Raw genomic sequence first — 21980 nt, 5'->3', positions numbered from 1 at the left:
CTGGAGGTCAGATTGTTGCAGCACTGATGGTTGTTCAGCCTCAGAGTCAAAGCTGGGTCAGTGGTGTGTGTACACTCTCAGGTTTTGTGTGTAGTTATGTCGTGGAGGAGTCAGTTACTCTGTCCTGTGACATTGTGAAATGACTGCAGTAGATTGGAAATTGTGTGCAAAAGTGTGTATGTGTGTGTGTGTGTGTGTGTGTGTGTGTATGTGTGATTGTACTATGCGGCAGGTCGTGGGGGAGGAAGCAGCAAGGCAGCAGCAGCAGCAGCAGCAGCAGCAGCAGCAGCAGCGTGTGGAGTGTAGAGGTGGTGGTGGTGGTGGTGGGGGGGGGGTGATATGGATAGTGTAGAGAAAAAATGAAGAAATGGGAAATCTCGGCACCTGTTTCCAGGGCAACAGAGGTCTGAAAAACACAGGCAGGTTGGACTTTTTATTCTCCACGCTGCACTGCCCTCTGGCAAGATACTGCAGACACCTCTAATGACTCCAAAACACTCGCTGCTGGCCCTGCAGCTGAAACACTGGCTTCAAGTGACACACAGACACTACCTCTCTCTTAATGTGTGAGTGTGTGTGTGTGAGTGTGTGAGCACTGCTGAGGAGGTAATATTATGACACGTATATATATAGATAGATATATATCTATCTATATATATATGTAGGTGTTGCAGGTGCATGATGACTGGAAATCACAGACTATGTTGCATGCATGGATCATACATACGTGATCATTTGCGGGTGACGTCATTCTCCATAAAGCCCCCCCCCACCTCTCTTCTCTTAAATGATCTGCTGCTCTGGTCTGCAGTCAGTCAGCCGCCTGACTTGTAGGAGGAGGGACAGGAAAATGCCTTTCTCTGTGGGAGACATTAGCCCTGTGATCTCATGAATATATTAAAGAGGGTCATTGTGCAATGAGGAAGGTATCCTGAGCTGCCAGGTTGTGGCCTGCCCAAGCACAGACTGCAACAAGCTTCTTCTAATTGACTAGTTCAGTTAGTCAGGGAGCCTCATAGTTATTAGTTACTGTTTATAGGTGACACCGCACGGAAGTTTGCAATAAATAAGAGTAGCATAACAATATTGAATGTGTTGAATGGTGTACCTACGCCTCAACAGTCTGGGATGTGAAAACAAAAAGATATATCATTAATAGTCTTAACTACGCTCGACAACACGGTTATCAAGCAGCCTTGTCTTGTTAGCCCGACTGCGACACTAGCTAGCTAGCTGGCTAATGTCGTGTAGCTAGCTAACTTAACTGCCTACCATCAAGCGGCTTCATCGTCTGGCAGCCGGAGCAGGCAAAGAAAGGTAAGCTCTCGTTACAGCGATTAATTACCAAGCTAGCGCGGTCAGCTCTTTAGCTAGCGGGTCTCCGTTACCGTGTAGCCGACCACTTAACTCAGTGTAACGTAAGGCGAGCTAACGTTACACAAACTTAACGTTGAGCTAAGTAGCCTTCAGCAGCTAACGGTGCTAACGGTGCCAGCGGCGCAGCCAGCAGCAGCAGCAGCAGCGTGTTAAAGAGCCTCCACAGCTCTGTTTCCAGTCACTGGCACTAACAAGACAACCATAGATAACTCACACTTGAGGCTACGATACCAACACTGCTTTACTACCCATACAGGACATTTTCTCTATTATTATTTACTAATTATACTTGCGTTTTGCGGTGAACTGCAACCTCAACATAATTGCTTTTATTAAGCAGCCCAGCCAGGTAGGTGAAACAAAACATCTGCTATTCTCGTTTTTTAGTGATGGATAACACACACACACACACACACACACATGCACACACAGAGAGAGGCTGCACTCCTTCACAGAAAGCACACTGCTGAAATGCTTTGTTCTGTTCTGCTGCACAAATGTGCTGCAGGTTTTGTTTAGATTTGCATGATTTGCGTTGATCTGACCGTCATGTTATCAACAGATAAATAATTCCATCACAGAAGAAATTCTGTCAGGGAAAGGGCACGTTTTACACGAGCTGATGTGGTTCTCTGGATGCTTTTTGTTTTAAATGCATGGGTTGTTGTTGTATTGCAATGTGTTTCATGAGGTAGCCAGTGCCTGTTTTTCCCTTTGACCATGACTTCCTGGATGTATCATGGGTACAATAACATGTTGCCTTGGCTTGAAGCCAGGCTCATTCAGTTTGGGTCAGTGTTTACATGAAAAGGCAGAGAAGTCTTGGATAAAGAAGGTGGTTAAAAAAAAGGCTGGAAGCTGCAGAATGAAGTGAAGGTTTTGTGTCCAGGCTGCTGCTGTTTGAAGCGTCCAGATGTTTATGTGTTCCAGGATGTGTCCTGTGCACCTTATCTGTACCTCCACAGGTACGCACAGTAAAGTGATGTAAATGAGAGAAGTATTAGTACAGAACTGGTGTTGGCCTGATGACTTTTTGTACATATACAAAAATGTATATTTTGTCCTTTTTGGTTGAATTTCAACCCACATCTTGATCCTGATGAATCAGGCACCTGTAGCACGCAGCACACTCTACATCTACAACAAATAATATAATAATATTTATCACAGTTCTTCAGTTTCTAGACGTCTTTTGTTAACGTGAGTCTTTCATTCCTTGCAGTAACAATATCTTGTCTTTTCATTGATTTCAGCTGACATTTGCCTCTCATGATGACTGCTGCTCCTCTGTATTTAAGAGGCTATTAATTGATAAACTCTCAGATCCCATTGAGACTCTTAATTAGAGCTTTATTAAAGGCAGGTGCACCACAGATCAACCAGTTAAGCTTGTGTATTTTACAGTATGTTTTCAATCCAGCGGCCAAGTTATCAGGCAGTGGCCTTCTTCACTGATTTGCTTATTCAGAAAAACACTTATTGTGACTGATTATTAGCTGTCAAGCACTTAACTAATAATTTCCATTAGTCACGCTTATGAAAGTGTTTCCTCTGTTCTGTGTCAAACCTGCTGATCCCTGTTCAATAATGTGCGTCCTACAATATTAAATTGTAAATTAGAGCTGAAACGATTAGTCGATTAACCGGTTGGTCAATTAGTTGATCGATTTTGGTTGTTTAAGTCATTTTTCAAGCCAAAAGCCAAACATCTCCTTGTTCTATTGTCTCAATTGTGCAGGTTTGCTGCTTTTCTCTGTTTCTGTCTGATGTGAAAGTTAAAATGAATTAATATCTTTGGGTTTTGGAACCAAAACATTTTATAGATCAAATCATTAATCTTTTGCTAATCAAAATAATTGCTTATTTGGTGTTGGGTTTATTAGGTACCCCTCTGCAGTAAATCCTCCCTTCATGGCGGTCATAATGTTTTTGTCGAGACGCGTTGATTCAACTGCGTCGTTCAACCGGTCACTCTGCGTTAGACAGAGGTGTGTTTCTATTATTTTGTCCACCCCATTTCTATCGACAAGGGAAGGCTAAGTAACAGAAACACTTCTCAACATGTCAAATATTCTCCAGTCACAGCTTCTTCATGATGGCAGCAGATGATTTGCTACTTTTGTGTTTTGCGTCATTATAAATTGAATGTATTCGACATTTGAAGTCTGCAGAATGAACTTTTTGATAAGTTGAAACAACTTTCAGTCGTGACTCTAGTGACATGAAGGCACTCATTTAGATCAGGTGGCTGCTGAGGGTGATGCTGTTTTCTGTATTATATTATTATTATTTTGACTTCTGAATCTGCTGCAACTCGTGAAGGTTTGATATTTATCGTTAACAAAAGACCTAAACGATGAATCAATCACCAAAATGGTTGTTGATTGATTGACCAATCGTTTCAGCCCTACTATAAATTCTGGCACAAAAGATTAAAACACAAGATCTTGAGTATTGATAAGTGCAGTGGTGGAGGAAGTATTCAGATTCTTTACTTAAGTAAAAGTACTACTACAACAAAGTACTCTGTTACAAGTATTGAAAATGTTACTTAAGTAAAAGTATATAAGTATAATCAGGAAAATGTCATGTTTGCATGAAAAATGACAAACAATTAATCGGCTATCAAAATAGTTTTGTTTTACTGTCAATCAACTAATTGATTAATTGTTAATTGTTTCAGCTGTACTTGTATAAACTGTTGGGTACTTTAATCTTTGACATCATTTATTAGCTCCTCATCTGTTCTTTAATCACAATCTTAATTTATAACTAGTGAAGTAAAGAGTACACTGTTCCCCTCTGAGATGTGGTGAAGCAGAAGTATATAAAGTGGCATGAAGTGAAAGAACTCAAGTAAAATACAAGTACCTCAAGTTTTGTACAGCACTTGAGTGAATGTACTTAGCTACATTCCACCACTGTGTAACGGACGTCACAACAACTTATTGATTTGATGCGTTTACATGACGGTCCGGCTCAAGCTATAGAAGAAAGACTGGCAGTTAATGAATTATGTAAAGTGTGTTTATTTTTAATTTGATTAAGTAGCAGAGGGAGTATTTAATCATCTTTACTGACTAGCTGCCAACCTCCCCCCCCCCCTCAAGCTATTCATACATACTTGAACATTAATAGCAGTTAGTCTAGACTTAAATTGATTATCAGTTTAATTGAATTTGATTTGGGCTTTTTTGGCTCCAGATGTAATCAGCAGCTAATCTATAGAGACGGACGTATGTTTGAATTAGTGTTAACAACTGTGTGTTTTAATTTGAAGTTTTCAGTGTCTCATGATCACATAAATTGACATTACAGTAATACAAGAGGGTGACGACACTGAAGCTAAAACTGGCAACATTTGAAATGTATATCAGGAAGTTTCTTAGAGATTATTAATCTGGCCACGTATTCGACGCCAACCTCCAGTACTTGGCGGTTGTTGATATTCGGTACCTCAGACATGTTTCAGGAGCTGCGTTCAACAGTTGAAACAACTAGTTGATGGACAGAAAATTAATCAGCTGCTATTTTGATATTCGATTCAACATTCAGTCATTTTTCAAGGAAAATAAAAGCCAAATATTTGCTGCTACAAGCTTCTCAAATGGGAGGATTTGCTGCTTTTCTCTGTTTTGTATTGTTGTAAGTTGAATATCTTTGTGTTTTGGGCTGTTAAAGGTCTTGACATTTCATAGAATCAAGAAAACTATTGGCAGATTAATCAACAATGAAAATAATATTATTTGCATCCTTACTGCATATATCAGTCGGTACACATAATGTGTAAGTAATTGTTTCATGGTGTTATCTAGAGCTGCAATAATTAGTCAATCAATTGATTAGACAGAAAACGAGTCTATGACTATTTAAATAATCAATTAAACATTTGATTTGTCATTTGTCTCACATTATAATGAATTGATTCACAAAACAAAGACATTTGATGAAATCATCGCTGCCATTTTTCACGGTCAGTTTAAACGATAATGAACATGATCGTTAGCAGCAGCCTCGTTACTATTTGAAAGTGGAGATTAGAAACGAAGTTGTGTCTTGATCTCGATAAACGGGGTCCAAACTAAACGTCATGGTCGGAGCTGAAAGCGGAGGGTCAGTCGAGGGTTGATTGAGTGCCTCCAGTGTTGTGGGCTGTCAGTGTGGTGGCAGCAGCTGGGAGGTGAACGGGGGGAGGACGAGAGGAGAACAGACAGCGAGCAGTTGGATGAAGAGGAGGAGTTGCGGGTAAAGAAAAGGTCAGGAAGTTGAGGTTAAAAGAGGCAAAGAAAGTGGGAGAGAACAGCGTGTCTCAATCCCTCCGCTGCAGGTACAGTCTGTGCTGCTTGTGTTGAATTTCAACATCTGATAGAGACAGACATCTTACATGCCCCCCCCCCCCCCCCCTTGTGTGGTTTAGCTGCTGAGCTGTGATGGAAGTTACAAGCTGCTGTCTGGAGGCCGACGATGCCTTTTGATAGGAGGGAAATCAGGTACAACGGTCATGTGATACGAGCAACCCCCCCCCCCCCCCCTCCTTCTACACAAGATGTGGGGTGTCTGACCCAAATCTGCAAAGTGCAAAAAGGAAACCAAAGAGCAGAGATGAGGGGGAGAGGATGTTCAAAGCCCTGATGTTGGAAAATTAGCATGTCAGTTGGCAACCGTCAGATAAAGAAAATCATTAGCGGGAGGCAGGAGGAGCAGCGATGGAGTGCAGGATGAGGAATGTGGAGAAAACATCTGGTAGTGAAGGAGGGGAAAGTGGCAGATAAACATGCAGCGCTGTTGTTTTAATGAACCAAATGGAAGAACAAGATGATTCCTCTCAGCAGCGGACGAGTGTTGCGTTAGCGAGCGGCTGATTGTACGTCGGTGTGCCGCTGAGAGGAGAGTCTGCCTCTTCACATCTCTGTTCTCTTAAATTCCTTTTGAAATCAGGAAGCTAAATTTAGCTCCCAGCACCCCTCCCCCTCCTTTGAGAGGTATCAGAGCTACAGCAGTCAGTGATAGGCTAACGTTTTGATGTGCACAGTCCGCACACACACACAGATTAAAGTGAGTGGCTCTGAGTGGGAGGGCGCTGTGTCTTTGTGCGCTCAGTGTGGGCTATAGTGATGATAAATTGTTGCTGTGCAGCAAATGAGCTCTGAGTAACCATCTTTTTATGTGTCTTTATCCCCCTCAGGGCTGCCTCTTGAGGACAGTGGGGGCTCTCTGATGATCCCCCCGTTCATCCGATGAACCCCCTCAACTCCATGAAACCCTCCCTGCCTCCCACTCCACAAAGGTACACACACACACACACACACACACACACTGTAGTGACATTAAGCCCCGTGTCCTCAGGTGAACCTTGTGACACCTCACCTGCTCTGCCCAGTGGTGTGTTTGTTATGGTCTGTTGTGGACCCTGGAGACCTGTATCACAGAGTCAGGGTCTCTCTGGGCTGACAGTGTTATTCTATTCAATGAACAGAAAGTAAGAAGAAAAAAGAATGACAATGAGGTCTGTTTGTTCTGCAGCGAAGTTAGTAAAATAATACAGCAGTAATATTTAAACATCTGCAGTTTATAACGTGTCTTTTAACAGCAGTCATGTTGGGAAATGAGGCCGAGTGCTGGTTAAATATACAAGTAGCTGGTAGATTTCTTTCACTCACCAGCCCAAAAAAACAATGGTAGTCTAATTGTAATGGCTGGTAAAATCTGAACATTCACTAGCCATTTGGCTGATGGACAGTTTATCAGCTGTGACCCCCTCAGACTGCCCGTCAAACGACAACCAATGTGGAAGAAGGTCTTGCCTTAGTTATTTTTATTAGTTATTCGTCGGTAGCGAATTAATGGTCGCTGCCATTAAACCACCACAGAAGAAGAAGAAGAAGAAGAAGAGCACACAACGAGATGAGGTCATTAAAAGAGCTCCAGTCAAAGCTCAAACGATGGAGAACATGATGGAAAAATGATATTTGTGTTAGTTTCATGTGTTCATGTGAGGAAGGTCACAGCCTCCTCGTCGCCCCGCACAGATCTGATGTTTCCAGGTGGATGGAAACACTTTTTGGTGATAACTGGCATCATGAATCTGGTTTCCAATCCAGCTTCCTGCACATTCACAAGAAAGAGGCCAAGAACAAGAACTTCATATGACATGAGATGAAACGGTGATACCTGCAGGGGAAAATTATAAATATAATGACACAACTAGAGAGTGAGACACCTAAAGTGAGACGCAGAGAAGAAAACCGACTCCAAGTCTGTAGAAAAGAAATGACTTTAATGTCATTAATTCAAGAGTGGTGGCACAAAGAAACGGATGGCTCCTCTGTGGACTGTTGTCTAAATAACAAAGAAAAAATGAATGAATTCCATCAAACAGGGTTCAGTCAGCTTCAAATCCTTAATTACAAACTGTTAAGGCAATCGACTGTTGAGTGTTCTCTGTTCAGGCTTGTTTTGGAAGCCTCTTGATTAGGTTTACTCAAGCCAAAACACTCTTTAATTGAGTGCAGCCACAAAGCCTGTTGACGGCTCTGTTTCTCTCCAGAAAGCCATGAAAGAGGAGACGTGTTGCCAACTCACTGACACGACAAGCTGCCTCCGAAAATGTGGCCGATTTTATTAAAAAAAAATTTTTTAAAAAAGAAGGAAAGAGACAAACTTGTTTTTGTGTGTTTGAAATAATGTCAAGTTAAGCTTCTTTGACGGTGAAATATAAAAACATCACATCACTCATGGGAATAAACACGTCGACTCTTGTTAACCCTGCAGATGTGGTATGACAGTAATGCAGTTGTGGTAGTTTCCTGTTGAGGAAATGGTTTTAAGGAGGAAGCAGAGGCTAACCTCAACCGTCAGATCAATGATGCTCGGGTTCATCGTTAGCTCACCGCGGCGTACGTGATGTAAGGACGACCTTTTCCTCCCCACTGCGTCTGTCTGCTGCCGTACAGACCAGCTCTAATAACATGTTGAACACGCTTTCGTTTTTTAATGCGGAAATGCTGAAACGTTGTGTGTGTGTGTGTGTATGATATTATTGATATCTGGATGAATGCTCTGAACCTTCCTAACCATCCCAGTGACTCGGCTTCGTATCCTTCTGCAGCAGTGACGGCCCCTTCCTAAATGACCCAGTCTCCTGGCAACCAGGCACCAATCAGCACCCAGGATCTCTCTCTGTAGTAACCACAGTGTGGGGCGTGACCAATCCCACACACAGCCAGGTAACACGAGTCTCAGTACCGGGGGACATTTCTTCTGCTCCTGTTGTGTGTGCTGTGATGATACCAAACCGCTTACAACATAGAAAATAAAAATAAAAAGCTTGCAGTTATTTGTTCTTTATGTATGAAATCAAGTGTGTATTTATCAGACTGCTACAGTAAAAGTACAGTTGGACTTTATCATATTTCTTTTGACTTAAAGCGTCTATAATCAATATCTTTACGATAACATATCAACGTAAATACAATATATTCTGAGTCTCAGCTCATTGTTTATCTCTGTACTCTACCTGCTCAGCAGCAAGCGCACACCCTCCGAGATAATGAGACAGCACAGCGTTGGACATGATGAACACTGTGTTATTTAAAGCAATATCCATAATTCAGATGAGGGTAGTTTGTAGCTGACCTGCTGCAGCTGCTGCGTTCTGGTACGCTCGTCTTTCCAACGTCAGGAGAGAAGCCGACATTACATTTCTGTCTTAATGTCTCTTTCCGTTCTTCTCAGTGTTGGAGTGAAGTGCTCCTTGATGATGTTTTCTCTGATGTACAGCACCTCCTCCATCGTCAAGCTTCAGTTTGGTTATATATATATATATATATATATATATATATATATATATTTATTTATTTATTTTTATTCCATTTTGGTGAATTTCCTATAATTTAATTTCAATTCCCAGTCTTTATTATTGACTACTACTTATTATATTATCTGTTAGAGGAGATATTTAAAGATATATATATATATATATACAAATAGTTTACTCAGAACAAAAACATGTGTCCAATATGTTTTTTGGAAATTCTACGTAAAATCTGTAAAAAGACATCTACTCCTTCCAGCTCATTAAATATTGAAGAATCTATGAATATGCGAATTTTGTCAATTTCTTAAGTTTTCCCGCGGGACACGAGACGTCTTCTTCTTCTTCACTGTAAAATCCAGGTTCTTCAGTGGCTTCAGGTTTCTGCATCACACTTGCATAAGTTGAATATTGAACCATGTTTGTGATGTCACAGATCATGCTCGTAGTCCCGCCCCCGTAGTTCCACGTTCAGCAGATGAACGTGAAAACATCCTCCTAGTGTGAAGCTCAAACATCAGGAACAAGAAGGAAAACATATTTTTGAGTAAGGGGGGGGGTTTAAGAATTCATACAAATAAAAGTAAATTAAAGTCTTGTGATTTCATACTGAAGAGTTCTCAATGGAGCAGACGTGGGCTGTTTGTCTCAGTGCACTGATGTGACTGATCTTACCGAGTCGTAAATAAACAGCTGAGAGCTGCTCTTAAAGGTCACTCCCACACTTCACTGTGAGGAGGAGGAGTGAGCTGTTTGATGAAAGTGTCTCATTCTTCACTTGTTTCACTCCTCAGTTGGCTGGTTGGAGTAATCCTCCAGTTCTCACAACTTATTAAATATGGTCCCCAGCGTCTCCGAGTGATGCGTCTCTATGAGAGTAGGAGTAAAAGCAGTTTATCGACTGTGTCGCTCTGTGAAATATCATCGTCGAGGATGAAGGAGAGCTGCCAAACGTTTCCAGCAGGTGAATTACTGAAGGACAAACGTGCGTTTGCATTCTGTGAGGTGTGGAAATATCAAACATTTGATTTGAAATAGCAACGCGCTTCAGATATCAACAAGCTCTGCAGGATATTCAAACTGTGTGTGAAAACTATTTCTGTCCACTCAGTCTTATTTAAATGGCCCAAAATCACACGTTCTAATGGGCGTTTTTCATCCGGACATTTCACAGACCAAAAGATCTGCAGATTAACCCGTAATGAAACTAATCTTTAGCTGAATCTTTACTTGAGTTTAAGTGGAGCTTTTCTTTCAAGGAAAAGGAAAATTATTAGGAAATTATGGACCAAAAGATATTGAAATCAACTCAGTCATTTAGAATAAAATGTTCTCGTGTAACTGAATCTAGATCAGTCTGTCAGTCAGTTGATTTGACCGTGACTGAAAAAAGACGCCGTGGTTAATGTCATTTTATGTCTCTCGGTCTCTCACATGAGAACACTTTCTGCTTCCTGTTTAACTTTCATTATGACTCTGACTGACGTGTGGTCTGTTTCCTCTCTCTGACTTTATTCCCTCATTCACCACTTTATGGTTATATGACGGTTCACTGTGATGACACCTCTCTCTCTCTCTCTCTCTCTCTGTTTCCCATGTAGGTGTTCGGGGCACCCATGGGTCCGGGTGAGAGCTCTGGCGGTCACATGATGCCCGGGGGAAGCCCTGGTATGGGTCCCGGCATGGGCTCCCAGTTCATGGGCCAGCAGTCGTACGGAGACGCCGTCTCTAAAGGCTACGGCCAGCCGGTCATGTACGGACGTCCCAGTGCTGCTTACAACCCGGCCTCGGCCTACGGTGGAAGGTACGCTGCTTCCTGTTCACCAAGTGTACATTCAACTCTACATTTCACTTTCAGTATGAAACGCTGTAACTCGTCATGATTTAAAGTTACAGGAAACCTGATTTCCTCCGTGTCTACGTGTAGATGTACTGTGCAAAACATCTAGTTTCAAATAACAACAAGACATCACCAGTTTATTCTGACTTTTCCAGACGGCAGGATACAAGCGTTACGATTAGATTTAGATTCAATCAAGAAGACCGCAAAGCCACGTGGCATATGTTGCTGTGGCAACACACAAACATGGCTCGAGTCGAGTCCTTACTGACTACAACTGAAAAGTTAGATGGAAAGTTACGGGATTATAATTCCTCCTCCATCCAATAGTTGTTGAGATATTTTAGTCTGGACCATTTCTGTCCCGGCAGCCTCGTCGCTAACGTGGCTAAAAACTCACCTGTTATTGAGCTCAACAGCAGAGCTCAGTTTGTTCTGTATCTGCAGATTTCCTTTGTCACTTGGAATAAGCTCCACCAAGTGCACCTGTTGCACCTGTAATAATCATTAACTGTTTCCTATTTGGACATTTTAGTTTTACTGTGTGACAAAACGCACATTGTTTTAAAACCCAGTCAGTCTCAACCAGGAAGTAAAGGAAGTAAAGTTAATTATGTTTGTCAGCTCTTAAACACTGAGCATCATGAAAGACAATGAAATACTGTGTTTTTGTGTAGCACTGTACTTCTGTTACTTCTGTTCCTGCTGGGTGTTGCATGAACATATGTCAGCGTGGCTGCTCTCACCCACTGCTCTGACTCACGCTCATGACGAGACCTCACACACTCATACGCTCGGTTCACTCAGTCCGCTGCCCACTCATCTCCCCGTCTTCCCCTGCAGTTACTCTGGTAACAGTGGAGGTGCCGGTCTGGGCGTTCGTCCTCCCTCAGACTTCACTCACGCCGCTGCCGCCGCCGTTGCCGCCGCCGCTGCCACAGCAACTGCCACGGCTACGGCAACCGTTGCGGCAATACAGGAAAAACAGAACCAGGAGCTGAACTATGGCCAGGTAAATGTCTGTACTGGAGTCTGGGATCTGCAGAGGCTCAGGGCTCATCTCATTCACCTTTTATTACGACACCTTTTTAAATGATTTTGTTTAACATCATGAGACCGGTATTCCTGCACAGGACGTCATCAGTTTTCCTCCCCAGTCAGAGCTCAGAGTCCAAATTTTGGTCTTGCATGCATCCAAAATGTAAGAATGATGTAATATTTCTCTGATTCTTAGAATAAAGACTCAGGCTCCCAAACTATTTTGAGGTCTCCTAAGTAAGTTATATAACATGTTCTTCATGCATGCCTTAATATATTGAAGCACATATACTATTGGATGCAATGCATGATGGGTAGTCTTACTCATGACGAGCTGTGGCACTCTGCCGACCCCCCCTTACTCTCTACAGAGCGAGCTTTGTTTTTACCCCTGCTGTCGTACTTCCCTTTCCCTCTCAGATGGGTGGAGCATCCTCTTACAGCACCCAGTTCCTGTCTCATTCGGGCCCCCGCGGCCCCCCAGGGATGGTCTCTTCCAGGCCCGGACCTCCACCTTCCACCGGAGGCTTGTATCCTGCTCACCCTGCCCAGACTCAGAAGATGCCCCAGCATGGAGGGTATCCAGGTGGACAGCAGGGGCTCAAACGGCCTTTTCATTCAGAGGTCAGTGAGGGAGGAGGGAGGAGGGGGGGGCTCTACACTCTTTTATATCTTAATATTAGATTATTACCCCTCCCCCCCAAAAAACAAACACACTGCTCATCATTTTTCAAGCAAAAAAACCTTCTGAAATATGAGGATTTGCTGCTTTTCTCTGTTTATGTTGTTTTAAACTGAATATTCTGGGCTGACATGTAAAGATATCAACTCTTCTGTTGCATCCTTACAGCATACATCAATATTTTGACCTCTGGTTTAACCTCTTCAAATGTGAAGTCTTAAACAGTTCACATACACATAATTGTCTCACGGTTTTATTTAGAGCTGCAACCGTTAGTCGATGACGGATAGAAAATTGATTAACAGCTATTTTGATGAGTAATTCACAGTTTATTTCATTTTTTCAAGCTAAAAGGCTAAAAAGCCTCCTGATGGTGAAGATTTGCTGCTTTTCTCTGTTTTATATGATTGTAAATTGAATATGTTTTGTGTTTCGAACTGTTGGTTGGACAAAACCAAACATTTTGAAGACGTCACTTTGGGCATTATTTGATGTTCTCACATCGGTTTTTGGGGTTTTTTGTTGAAGGGTGATGTGATCGTACCTTCACACGTTAAAATAAATGATTTTATGTCCAAACAGTTCAGTAACTCTCTCTAACTATATAACTATATTATTATTATGTTTCTTCCAGGGTTTTCCGGTGCAGCAGTACGGCTCTGGTGGGATGTCGGGGTACCCGAACCAGCCTCTGCAGTACCCCTCTGGTCCACAGCAGCGATGCGCCCCCTCACCCTCTTACCCCTCCAGTCGGATGCCCCTCATGGGACAGTACACTTCTGGATCACACAACCCAGCACAGTTCCCCCCTGGAGCCGGCCAGCCCAATCCTCCACAGTACTATAAGGTGATCACTTCACTTCCTTTACAGGTTGCAGCCGGACTCATGATGTTTGAAGTATTCATTTTTTAACAAACATGAGCAAAAATGTTCAGTAACTTTGTCATTTATAAGAATTATAAGCAAGTAAAGATTTATTCATTCAAGACTGTTACTGAAAAAACAATGATATTGATTTTTGATTGAACTGTTTTTAGCTTGTTGTTAAAATTAGCTCATTCCCGCTCTTTTTCTCTGTTATATCGTTACAAACTGAATATTTTTGGACTGTCGATCCAACAAAACAAGACTCTGCGAGACTGTGACGGCCATGTTTTGCCATTGCCTAAACAACTAATCGATTAATAGAGAAAATAATTGGAAGTTTAATCGTCAATAATCCTTAGTTTCAGCCCTATTTCCATCTGATTAGTGATGTTTGATCAAATTATTAACAACAACAAAAAAAACCAAATTGTTAAGTAGATGTTGAGAAGTTCCGGGCACAGGGATCTACTTTGTTCAGCACTGTCAAACTCTGTCGGGTCCAGATCGATGGATCATTAGCCGAGCTTCATGTTTCCCGTCTGTGTTCTCCAGTCAGAACCCTTCAATGGTCAGGGCAGCCTGCCATCTGCAGGAGCTGGAGGATACAATGCCTTCACACAGGCTGCAGTGAACGGGGTAAGTCACGAGCACTCAGCTCAGTCCAGCTCCATAAAAACACAGGACAATTCTGTAGGATGAAGATTTTAATGAGAAGTCCTCCTCCTCGTCTCTCAGCCAGGTCGGGGCGGAGTGATGCCCGGATATCCTAGCTCACCGATGGGAGGGAATCCCACGCCTCCGATGACACCCGGGACGTCCATACCTCCCTACCTGTCCCCGGGCCAGGACACAAAACCCCCCTACCTTCCAGCGGACATCAAACCCAACATCATCACCCAGCAGGCCCCCACAGGTGAGGATCTGCTGGGTGTTTATTTCTGCTTTAGTATGTTACCATAATAATACAATTAGTAAATAAAGCTTTATTTCTCTCTTTACGCACAACATAACGTTAATAAATGTCCGTCTGTCTTCCTACTATCGATACTAGTTCTGTCCAGTTCTTATTTTGTGAATTAAGTCGTACACGAGTTGTAGTAAACACGAGGTTTGTTTTGACCAATCAGTGGCCTGCACACTGCAGGTAAGGTTCCCGGGTTCCTCAAAAGGGTCTCGGTCCCCTGTGGGAAAAGCTCCCTAAAAGCCTCCTCTGTTCTCTGTTTCCCCTTCGAGGTAACCCGAGCGACGACCTGCGTCTGACTTTCCCGGTACGAGACGGCGTCGTGTTGGAGCCGTTCAGACTGGAGCACAACCTGGCCGTCAGTAACCACGCCTTCCAGCTGAGAGACTCGGTGTACAAAACTCTCATGTTGAGGTGACGGACTCTCAGTCGCACACTCTCATGTGACAGACGCACAAACAAACAGGAAGAGAGAGGATACACACACGTGCATACACAAATGAAGTGACTGAAACACAGCGTGTACTTTAACATGATTAACGTGGAGTCAGAATCATCAGTCATGTATTAATATTTGTTTCTTTGTGTGTTGCTCCTTTTGTATTTTGACGTTTGCATCGATTCCTACTGATCGTCTGAAGCCAAACTGTTGTTTTCGTGTGTTTTTAAGTCTTTTCATCTTTTCTCGAGCCTGATGAAAGCGTCGCTCCTCATCAGCGTTAATAAAAGACAGTTGGTTTTATTTTCTCATTACTCAACGCACGTCTCTGTATTTCAGAACAAACAGAGTTCTTGTGTTGAGGAATCCTCTGTGGGATGCAAATGTAAATTTTTCTGCAGACAGAAAACTTGAAAGACCTTTCAACCACTAAGAGACACAGCAGTCATATATTTGGAGTCTGAATAACAGAAATTAACCGTCTTTTTCATTCAGTTGTAAATAACAACTATCAAGTAAACATAACTTGGTGTGGAGAAGTGTACAGTCAGCAATACGGGACAGCAGGGTGCCCCCATGAACAGTGGGAGATGTAATACAACATTACTATAATTATTACGTCTTCTTCAATATCGTAACAAACTAGTCTTCTGCTCTCTGATGAATCATGGCGGTGGGAAAGTAACAATAATGGATCAATAGGGTCGAGGGGGTGCGGCTCTGCAGAGGCCAGACTTCGGCTGAAACATCTGAAACATAATACTTGACTTCAGTGTGGATTCAGAGCAGCACACCTCTTCTCTGCTTCCTGAGAGATTTTTCAAAACACCCGAGGAGGAAAAACAATTGAGGAATGCTTGATAACCCCACCTAGTCTCTGCCTGACAGTGTGTGTTGTGTCGCCCCCCGCAGGCCTGATCTGGAGCTGCAGTTTAAGTGTTACCACCACGAGGACCGACAAATGAACACTAACTGGCCTGCCTCCGTACAAGTAAGCAGCTTTCCTTTATTTGAGTCCTTAAAGGGTAAATGAAGGTTGTTTTTGGGCCTCCTGTTCTCTGTTTCTGTCATCATGAGGACTGATTGTGTTCAAAATATCGAGATCACTTGTCGTTTAATTCCGTCCCTTTGTTTCTTCCATATCAGGTGAGCGTCAATGCAACTCCTTTGTGCATTGAAAGAGGGGACAACAAAACCTCCCACAAGCCCTTGTACCTGAAGCAGGTGTGTCAACCAGGACGTAACACCGTACAGATCACAGTCACAGCCTGCTGTTGTGTAAGTAACCTTCCTGTCTCAGTGCAACACGGTTATATGTCTTATCTTACATTAACCTGACATTAACCCCCCCCCCCCCCCCCCGTCTCTCTGCAGTCCCACCTGTTTGTGTTGCAGTTGGTCCACCGGCCGTCTGTCCGCTCTGTCCTGCAGGGTCTCATGAAGAAGAGACTCCTGCCAGCAGAACACTGCATCACTAAGAGTGAGTTTCATTCACAAGCTCACAACAGCAGCTGCTTTTGTACTCTAGTGTACTAAGTACATTTACTCAAGTACTGTACTTAAGCACAGTTCTCAGGTACTTGTACTTTACGTGAGTGTTTTAATTTGATGCTACTTTATGCTTCTACTCCTCTACACCTGTAGTGACTTTGCAGATGAATGATGATTTATAAACCTATAGCGAGCATATAAAACACAGTGCATTGTTATTAAGTACGGACTTTTACTTGTGAAATTACTTTTAAAGTAAAGTAGATCTTAATACCTCGTCCTCCACTGTCCACATCGACCTCCAGCAGACATGAAATGAAAATAATAAAACTTCCTTTAAAGGCTCGCCGTCGTCTGAAGGTTTGGGAAGCTCTGATGTGACACTGCTGGTTTCTGCATGAAGAAGACGCTCTGAGTTTTCAAAGAGCAGTAAAGTAACCGTGCTTCTTCTTTTTGTTTCAGTAAAGAGAAACTTCAGCAGCGGGACCATCCCCGGGACCCCTGGTCTGAACGGAGAGGACGGTGTGGAGCAGACGGCAATCAAAGTTTCTCTCAAATGTCCGATCACGTTCAGACGAATCCAGCTGCCAGCCAGAGGTCATGACTGCAGACACATACAGGTGAGGCCTCACACAGACACACGTATATATATACATGCACTTAAACATGCAAGTTAATCCTCTCATACTGATGTCTTTTATTTTGTAGTGTTTCGACCTGGAGTCCTATTTGCAACTGAATTGTGAAAGAGGGACGTGGAGGTGTCCTGTGTGCAAGTACGTCCTGTTTCAAGGTCTCATTTACAGTCCGGTCTCCTCAGCAGGAAGTTTAACCGCAGTTTGTTTCTGTCGTTCACAGTAAAACAGCTTTGCTAGAAGGTCTGGAGGTGGACCAGTACATGCTCGGGATCCTTGTCTACATTCAGAAGTACGTGTTTATATCTGGAGACATTTATTTCTACATTTGATGTCCATTCACTTTTCATGTGTTTGAAACAAACCTTTTTTTTTAATCTCTTGCGTCCTCTCAGCTCGGACTATGAGGAGATCACCATAGACCCGGTCTGCGGTTGGAGGCCGGTGCCAGTCAAACCAGACCTGCACATAAAGGAGGAGCCCGACGGTCCGGTCCTGAAACGCTGCCGAACCGTCAGCCCGAGCCACATGGTTCTGCCTAACGTGATGGAAATGATCGCCGCTCTGGGCCCGGCGTCGTCCCCCTACCAGAGTCTGACTGCAGGAGGCAGGAACACTCCCGACTACAACAGGCCAGGTAGATCCAAGACTGAACCGTAGACGTTGCCGTGGCAAAGTGAAATCTAAAGAACATTTTGGCAGCCTTTTTAAACGGCATTTTAACTCCTATGTGACACATGTTTTTTTACCGTGAGCGATGGCGTCCCGCGTGAGCTCGACATGATCAGTGTGGGTCAGTTCTCTTGTGAGATTTCTGTATTTGTGCTTTTCTGTTGCGTCACAGGATTTAGCAGTATTTGAATCCAAATCTGATGACAGTTGAGGGGCTGTGTGCTTCTGTTTCCAGGCAACTGTCAATCAAATCAAGCAGTATATAAACATTACAGCACACTATAGTGTAGTTGTAAGCAGATACAATATCAGCTACTATACCTCATTCTGTGGGTGATGAAGGATAATATAGTAAAACTCAGTTGTAATGATATGAAATATAGTTTTTGACAAATACTGTACATTAATAAACACTTAAAATGCCGTTCAGCTTGCTTAAAACTATGTTAGTGTGTTAAAAACATTAATTAAATCTTAATTAACTGCTTATAGATGCTTAAGTGAAGTGTTACCTATTGTTGTTTATCCAGTCGTGGATATTTAATTTAATTTATTTTGGACTTGAAACCAAATGTTCAGGGGTTTGAAGGTCTAGAAGATCTTTCTGAACCTGCTGTGAGGCGTGTGTACTTTTGACTGGTCCTGTATATAATGTGTATTATTAATATATATATATATACACACACATACTGCTCAATACTTCCAGCTCTTGTGCTCACAGCTGGAAGCACTTCCGCTCCTCTGCTCACTTTTACACAAGAGAACAAAAGTCCACACTGACCTGCTTCTTTGGGCTGACGGGATTTGTTTTGTTGTGGTCTTGCAGGGAGCCAGGGATTCTCCAGCCAAACAGGATTCACAGACTTCCCCAACACTCCTGGCACCCCAACACTCGGAGAGTACGCCTCCTCTGGACCCCCGCCCCCCCTCTCCTATCAGTCTGAGCAGGTAGTTTTTAAAGTACCCCTCTCTTACATAACACACGTCTGAGCGCACACGCCAGAGCATATGTCCCCGTCCTTTTCTCTGCGTCGCCTCTGGCCACAGAGACGAGGATCGGGCTCGCTGTCTTTTCTGTTCGGATCACTCAGGACGTGTTCCCGAACGGTCGAGTAGGCATCAATGACAGCCAGAGTATGAATAGAGCACGGACAGAAGGCGCTGCCTCGCTTACAGACCCAGAGTCAGAGGTATCTGTTACGCAACAGACGCAACTTTAGTATTTCCTCCTGGAGGAAATACTAAAGGAAGTCTGATGATATTCTGTTTTTTTATTTAGACCCAGTCCCACACACACCGTCCTGCTGCCCCAAATGTGGATTCATCCGCCACTGAAAATAGTCCCCAACAAATGCACTATTTCCTCCTGTTAGTCTGATAAAAACTCCAGCGAGCAGCTGTTGGAGGAAATGACTGAGCCTTTTTAAACATGAGACTATATATTTGTAAGGAGTTAGTAGCTGGAAAGGGTTAATAGCTGTATTGTGACTCATTTTCACAGCTAGACTTGCTCTTCTTTGGTTTTCCGTCAGTCAGAGTTGTGGATACTTCCTGGTACCTGGTACTTTTCTTGGTATCACCTTGTCGGTGGTTCTAAGCGAGCTGAGCCGATCCTAACGGGTGGAGGCCACTGATTGGTCAGAGAGAATAGTCACTGCACATGTTCACGCAACCCAGATTTTAAAAAATGTCAGCCGTACATGCCGTGGAAGTGAGGCTTCAGTGTTTTGCTCCACTGACTGTCTCTTCCTTCTGGCTTCTGAGTTTCTTAAGAGCCTTTAACTGAACCTGAAGGAGACAGCATTGACTCTCACATACCTCGCCACCGATCCACATACCGCCTGTCGCAGGCAGCTGCTCGGCTGTCTGCTGAAGGTTTTTAGAGAAAGATTAAAGTGTCCGTCCTCCTCTACTGTCACACACTTCTGGTGTTCTGCCTCTTAAGAAAAGACCTCAAGGATGGCGCCTCGTGCACGCCGTTTACTCACAGTTAATTTACTTTCAATGACCATGAAATAAAGATGATCTTGTCTCTGTGTCTTCGTGTCCCTTCTGGTCAGACGTCTCATCCTGGACGACTCGAACACGCCCATAACGTCCTCCAGCAGCACAGTTCAGGTGTTCATGGTAGTCAGAGTCTCGGTGACGCCGGCAGTCCGCTGCCACAGCGGAGCGTTAATACCCAGAATTCCCGGCTGCAGAGCGAAGGCTCCTTCGGTCTGGGAGGCCCGGGAGCCCCCGGAGGAGAGGGAGCCGATCACACGCTAGATGTGAGTGGAAACATATCGATCACGTGTTCTATAAGAGCGCGAAACTTCAGCAGGACTTTAACGTAACTTCACTTCTCTGCTGCTGCTGACAAACTCAGGAATAAAAGCTAATTATCAAACTTCTTCCAACTTAAAAATGCTCCTGATGTCTCCTAAAGGAATATAATTTTGAGAAGTAGACTTCTTTGCTTTGTGGCTGAGAGCTAAATGAGAAGATAGATACATCTCTCATGTCTTTATGGTAAACAGCCAGCAGCAGATTAGCTTAGCTTAGCATAAAGACTGGAAACAAGGGTAAACGGCTGGCCTGGCTCTCTAATTAACACATTATATCTTGTTTGTTTAATCTGTACAAAAGTTGTTTTTCTGGGGCGTCACGTCCCAGACCGGGACCAGTAACTTCCTGGAGTCTCCACTGTTTGCCTGGCAACCGCTCCAAGCAGCGTCGATTCTTCCACCGATTAAACAAACGAGATATAACATGTTGGTCAGCGAGCTTCACAGGCGTTGGAAGGTGAACTTGGTTTCCTTTGGACAGATTCAGGCTGTTTCCTCTTGTTTCCGGTCTAAACCAACTGGATACTGGTCTTGTGTGACTTTACCAAATGCCACTGGTCTTTGGTAAAGTCTGGTCTGGTCATGAATGTTTGCCAGCAGCAGATTTTCTGTCCTTTTTAATTTCATCCCTATTCTGCATTTTTTTAGTATAAATTATTATATTATTGTTTATTTCACTTTCATTCTCTAATGAGTGTAAAGTTTGTACAAGATGAATCTTATACTTCAGTGTGGTTCTCAGTCGTTTGATGAATACAGACTCTGAGCTCTAACGTCTCTCCTGTCTCTCTCTCTGTCTGTCTGTCTCTCTCCTGTCTGCCTGTCTGTCTCTGTCTGTCTGTCTGTCCGTCTGTCTGTCAGCTTCTTCCTGAGCTGACCAACCCTGACGAGCTGCTGTCCTACCTGGGCCCCCCCGACCTTCCTAACAACAGCAGTGACGACCTGCTGTCTCTGTTCGAGAACAACTGACCATCTTCATCACATCATCATCTTCCAGTCCAGCCTCTGCTTCTGTCTGCTGTAGCCCCGCCCTCATTGGCTGAAGACAGCACGCCTCTGTTGGCACCCACTTCTGTGTGTGTGTGTGTGTGTGTGTGTGTGTGTGCGTGTACATGATTGTGTTTTTTGTGTACCTTAGTCTCGTCGAAGTGTCCTGCTGTACTTTGAGCTTCCTTCGGAGCAGTAAACAGGAACAGGAGGGAACACTCGTGTCTATCCAGAGTATGAAGAATCTAACAGGCGCTGACTGCAGACCAGCATCTGAAACTAGAGCACAAATCACCGGCTGAAGGATTCAAAGACGCAGTATTTCAGTGAGAGATTTTATCAGTTGAAGTGGAGGATAATGAAGAGACAATGGACACGTTAATACAGTGGTTCCCAAACATCTGTCCGGTGGGGGCTCTCGTAAACAAACACGCTCGGCCAATCAAATCAAAGCGCACGTTCCAGCTGGATTACTGTTCACCTTTCGATCGTCGTTCCAAAATGTGAAATTATTATCGTTCCAGAGCTGTAAAATCCTTTCTCTTAATATTTGAAACTGCCGTGCAGTGTTTTGGCGTCTGATGAGCTAAACTCAAAGAGGTCTTACTCAAACTGGACTTCCTGATCTTACACAGGAGTACTGCACATCCTCAATCAACATCAAAGCCACAAGGATGCTCTGATCCACCTTATGTGTATATTATTGACCTCATTAAGCAGATTAATTCATATTAATATTAAATGTTTTTTTTTTTTCATCAATTGGATGATAGGATTTCGAGTTTCAGTCAGTTACATTTATTGGCCTCGTGGTATCTCATGGTCCATTATCTCCGAGTTCACTGACTTT

At 43.4% G+C, this 21980-nt stretch overlaps 1 protein-coding gene across 1 annotated transcript; it reads left to right on the top strand.

Annotated features, from left to right (window-relative positions):
• The first annotated feature begins 1291 nt into the window (after nt 1-1291).
• zmiz2 (zinc finger, MIZ-type containing 2) lies at nt 1292-21133 on the top strand. Its single transcript, XM_070924532.1, has 20 exons — nt 1292-1317; nt 6563-6664; nt 8486-8603; nt 10792-10994; nt 11874-12042; nt 12489-12692; nt 13385-13597; nt 14171-14254; nt 14354-14531; nt 14852-14993; nt 15931-16009; nt 16165-16296; nt 16393-16498; nt 16972-17129; nt 17218-17285; nt 17368-17436; nt 17540-17781; nt 18643-18764; nt 19877-20086; nt 21005-21133. Exons 2-20 carry the CDS (start codon nt 6615-6617, stop codon nt 21110-21112), a joined length of 2655 nt encoding a protein of 884 aa, XP_070780633.1. The 5' UTR covers nt 1292-1317; nt 6563-6614; the 3' UTR covers nt 21113-21133.
• Nucleotides 21134-21980: the final 847 nt, after the last annotated feature.

Source organism: Enoplosus armatus, chromosome 18, assembly GCF_043641665.1.
Source record: "Enoplosus armatus isolate fEnoArm2 chromosome 18, fEnoArm2.hap1, whole genome shotgun sequence".
Classification (NCBI taxonomy): Eukaryota; Metazoa; Chordata; class Actinopteri; order Centrarchiformes; family Enoplosidae; genus Enoplosus; species Enoplosus armatus.
The sequence above is the reverse complement of the archived record's forward strand: the minus strand, read 5'-3'. Positions and strand labels throughout refer to the sequence as shown.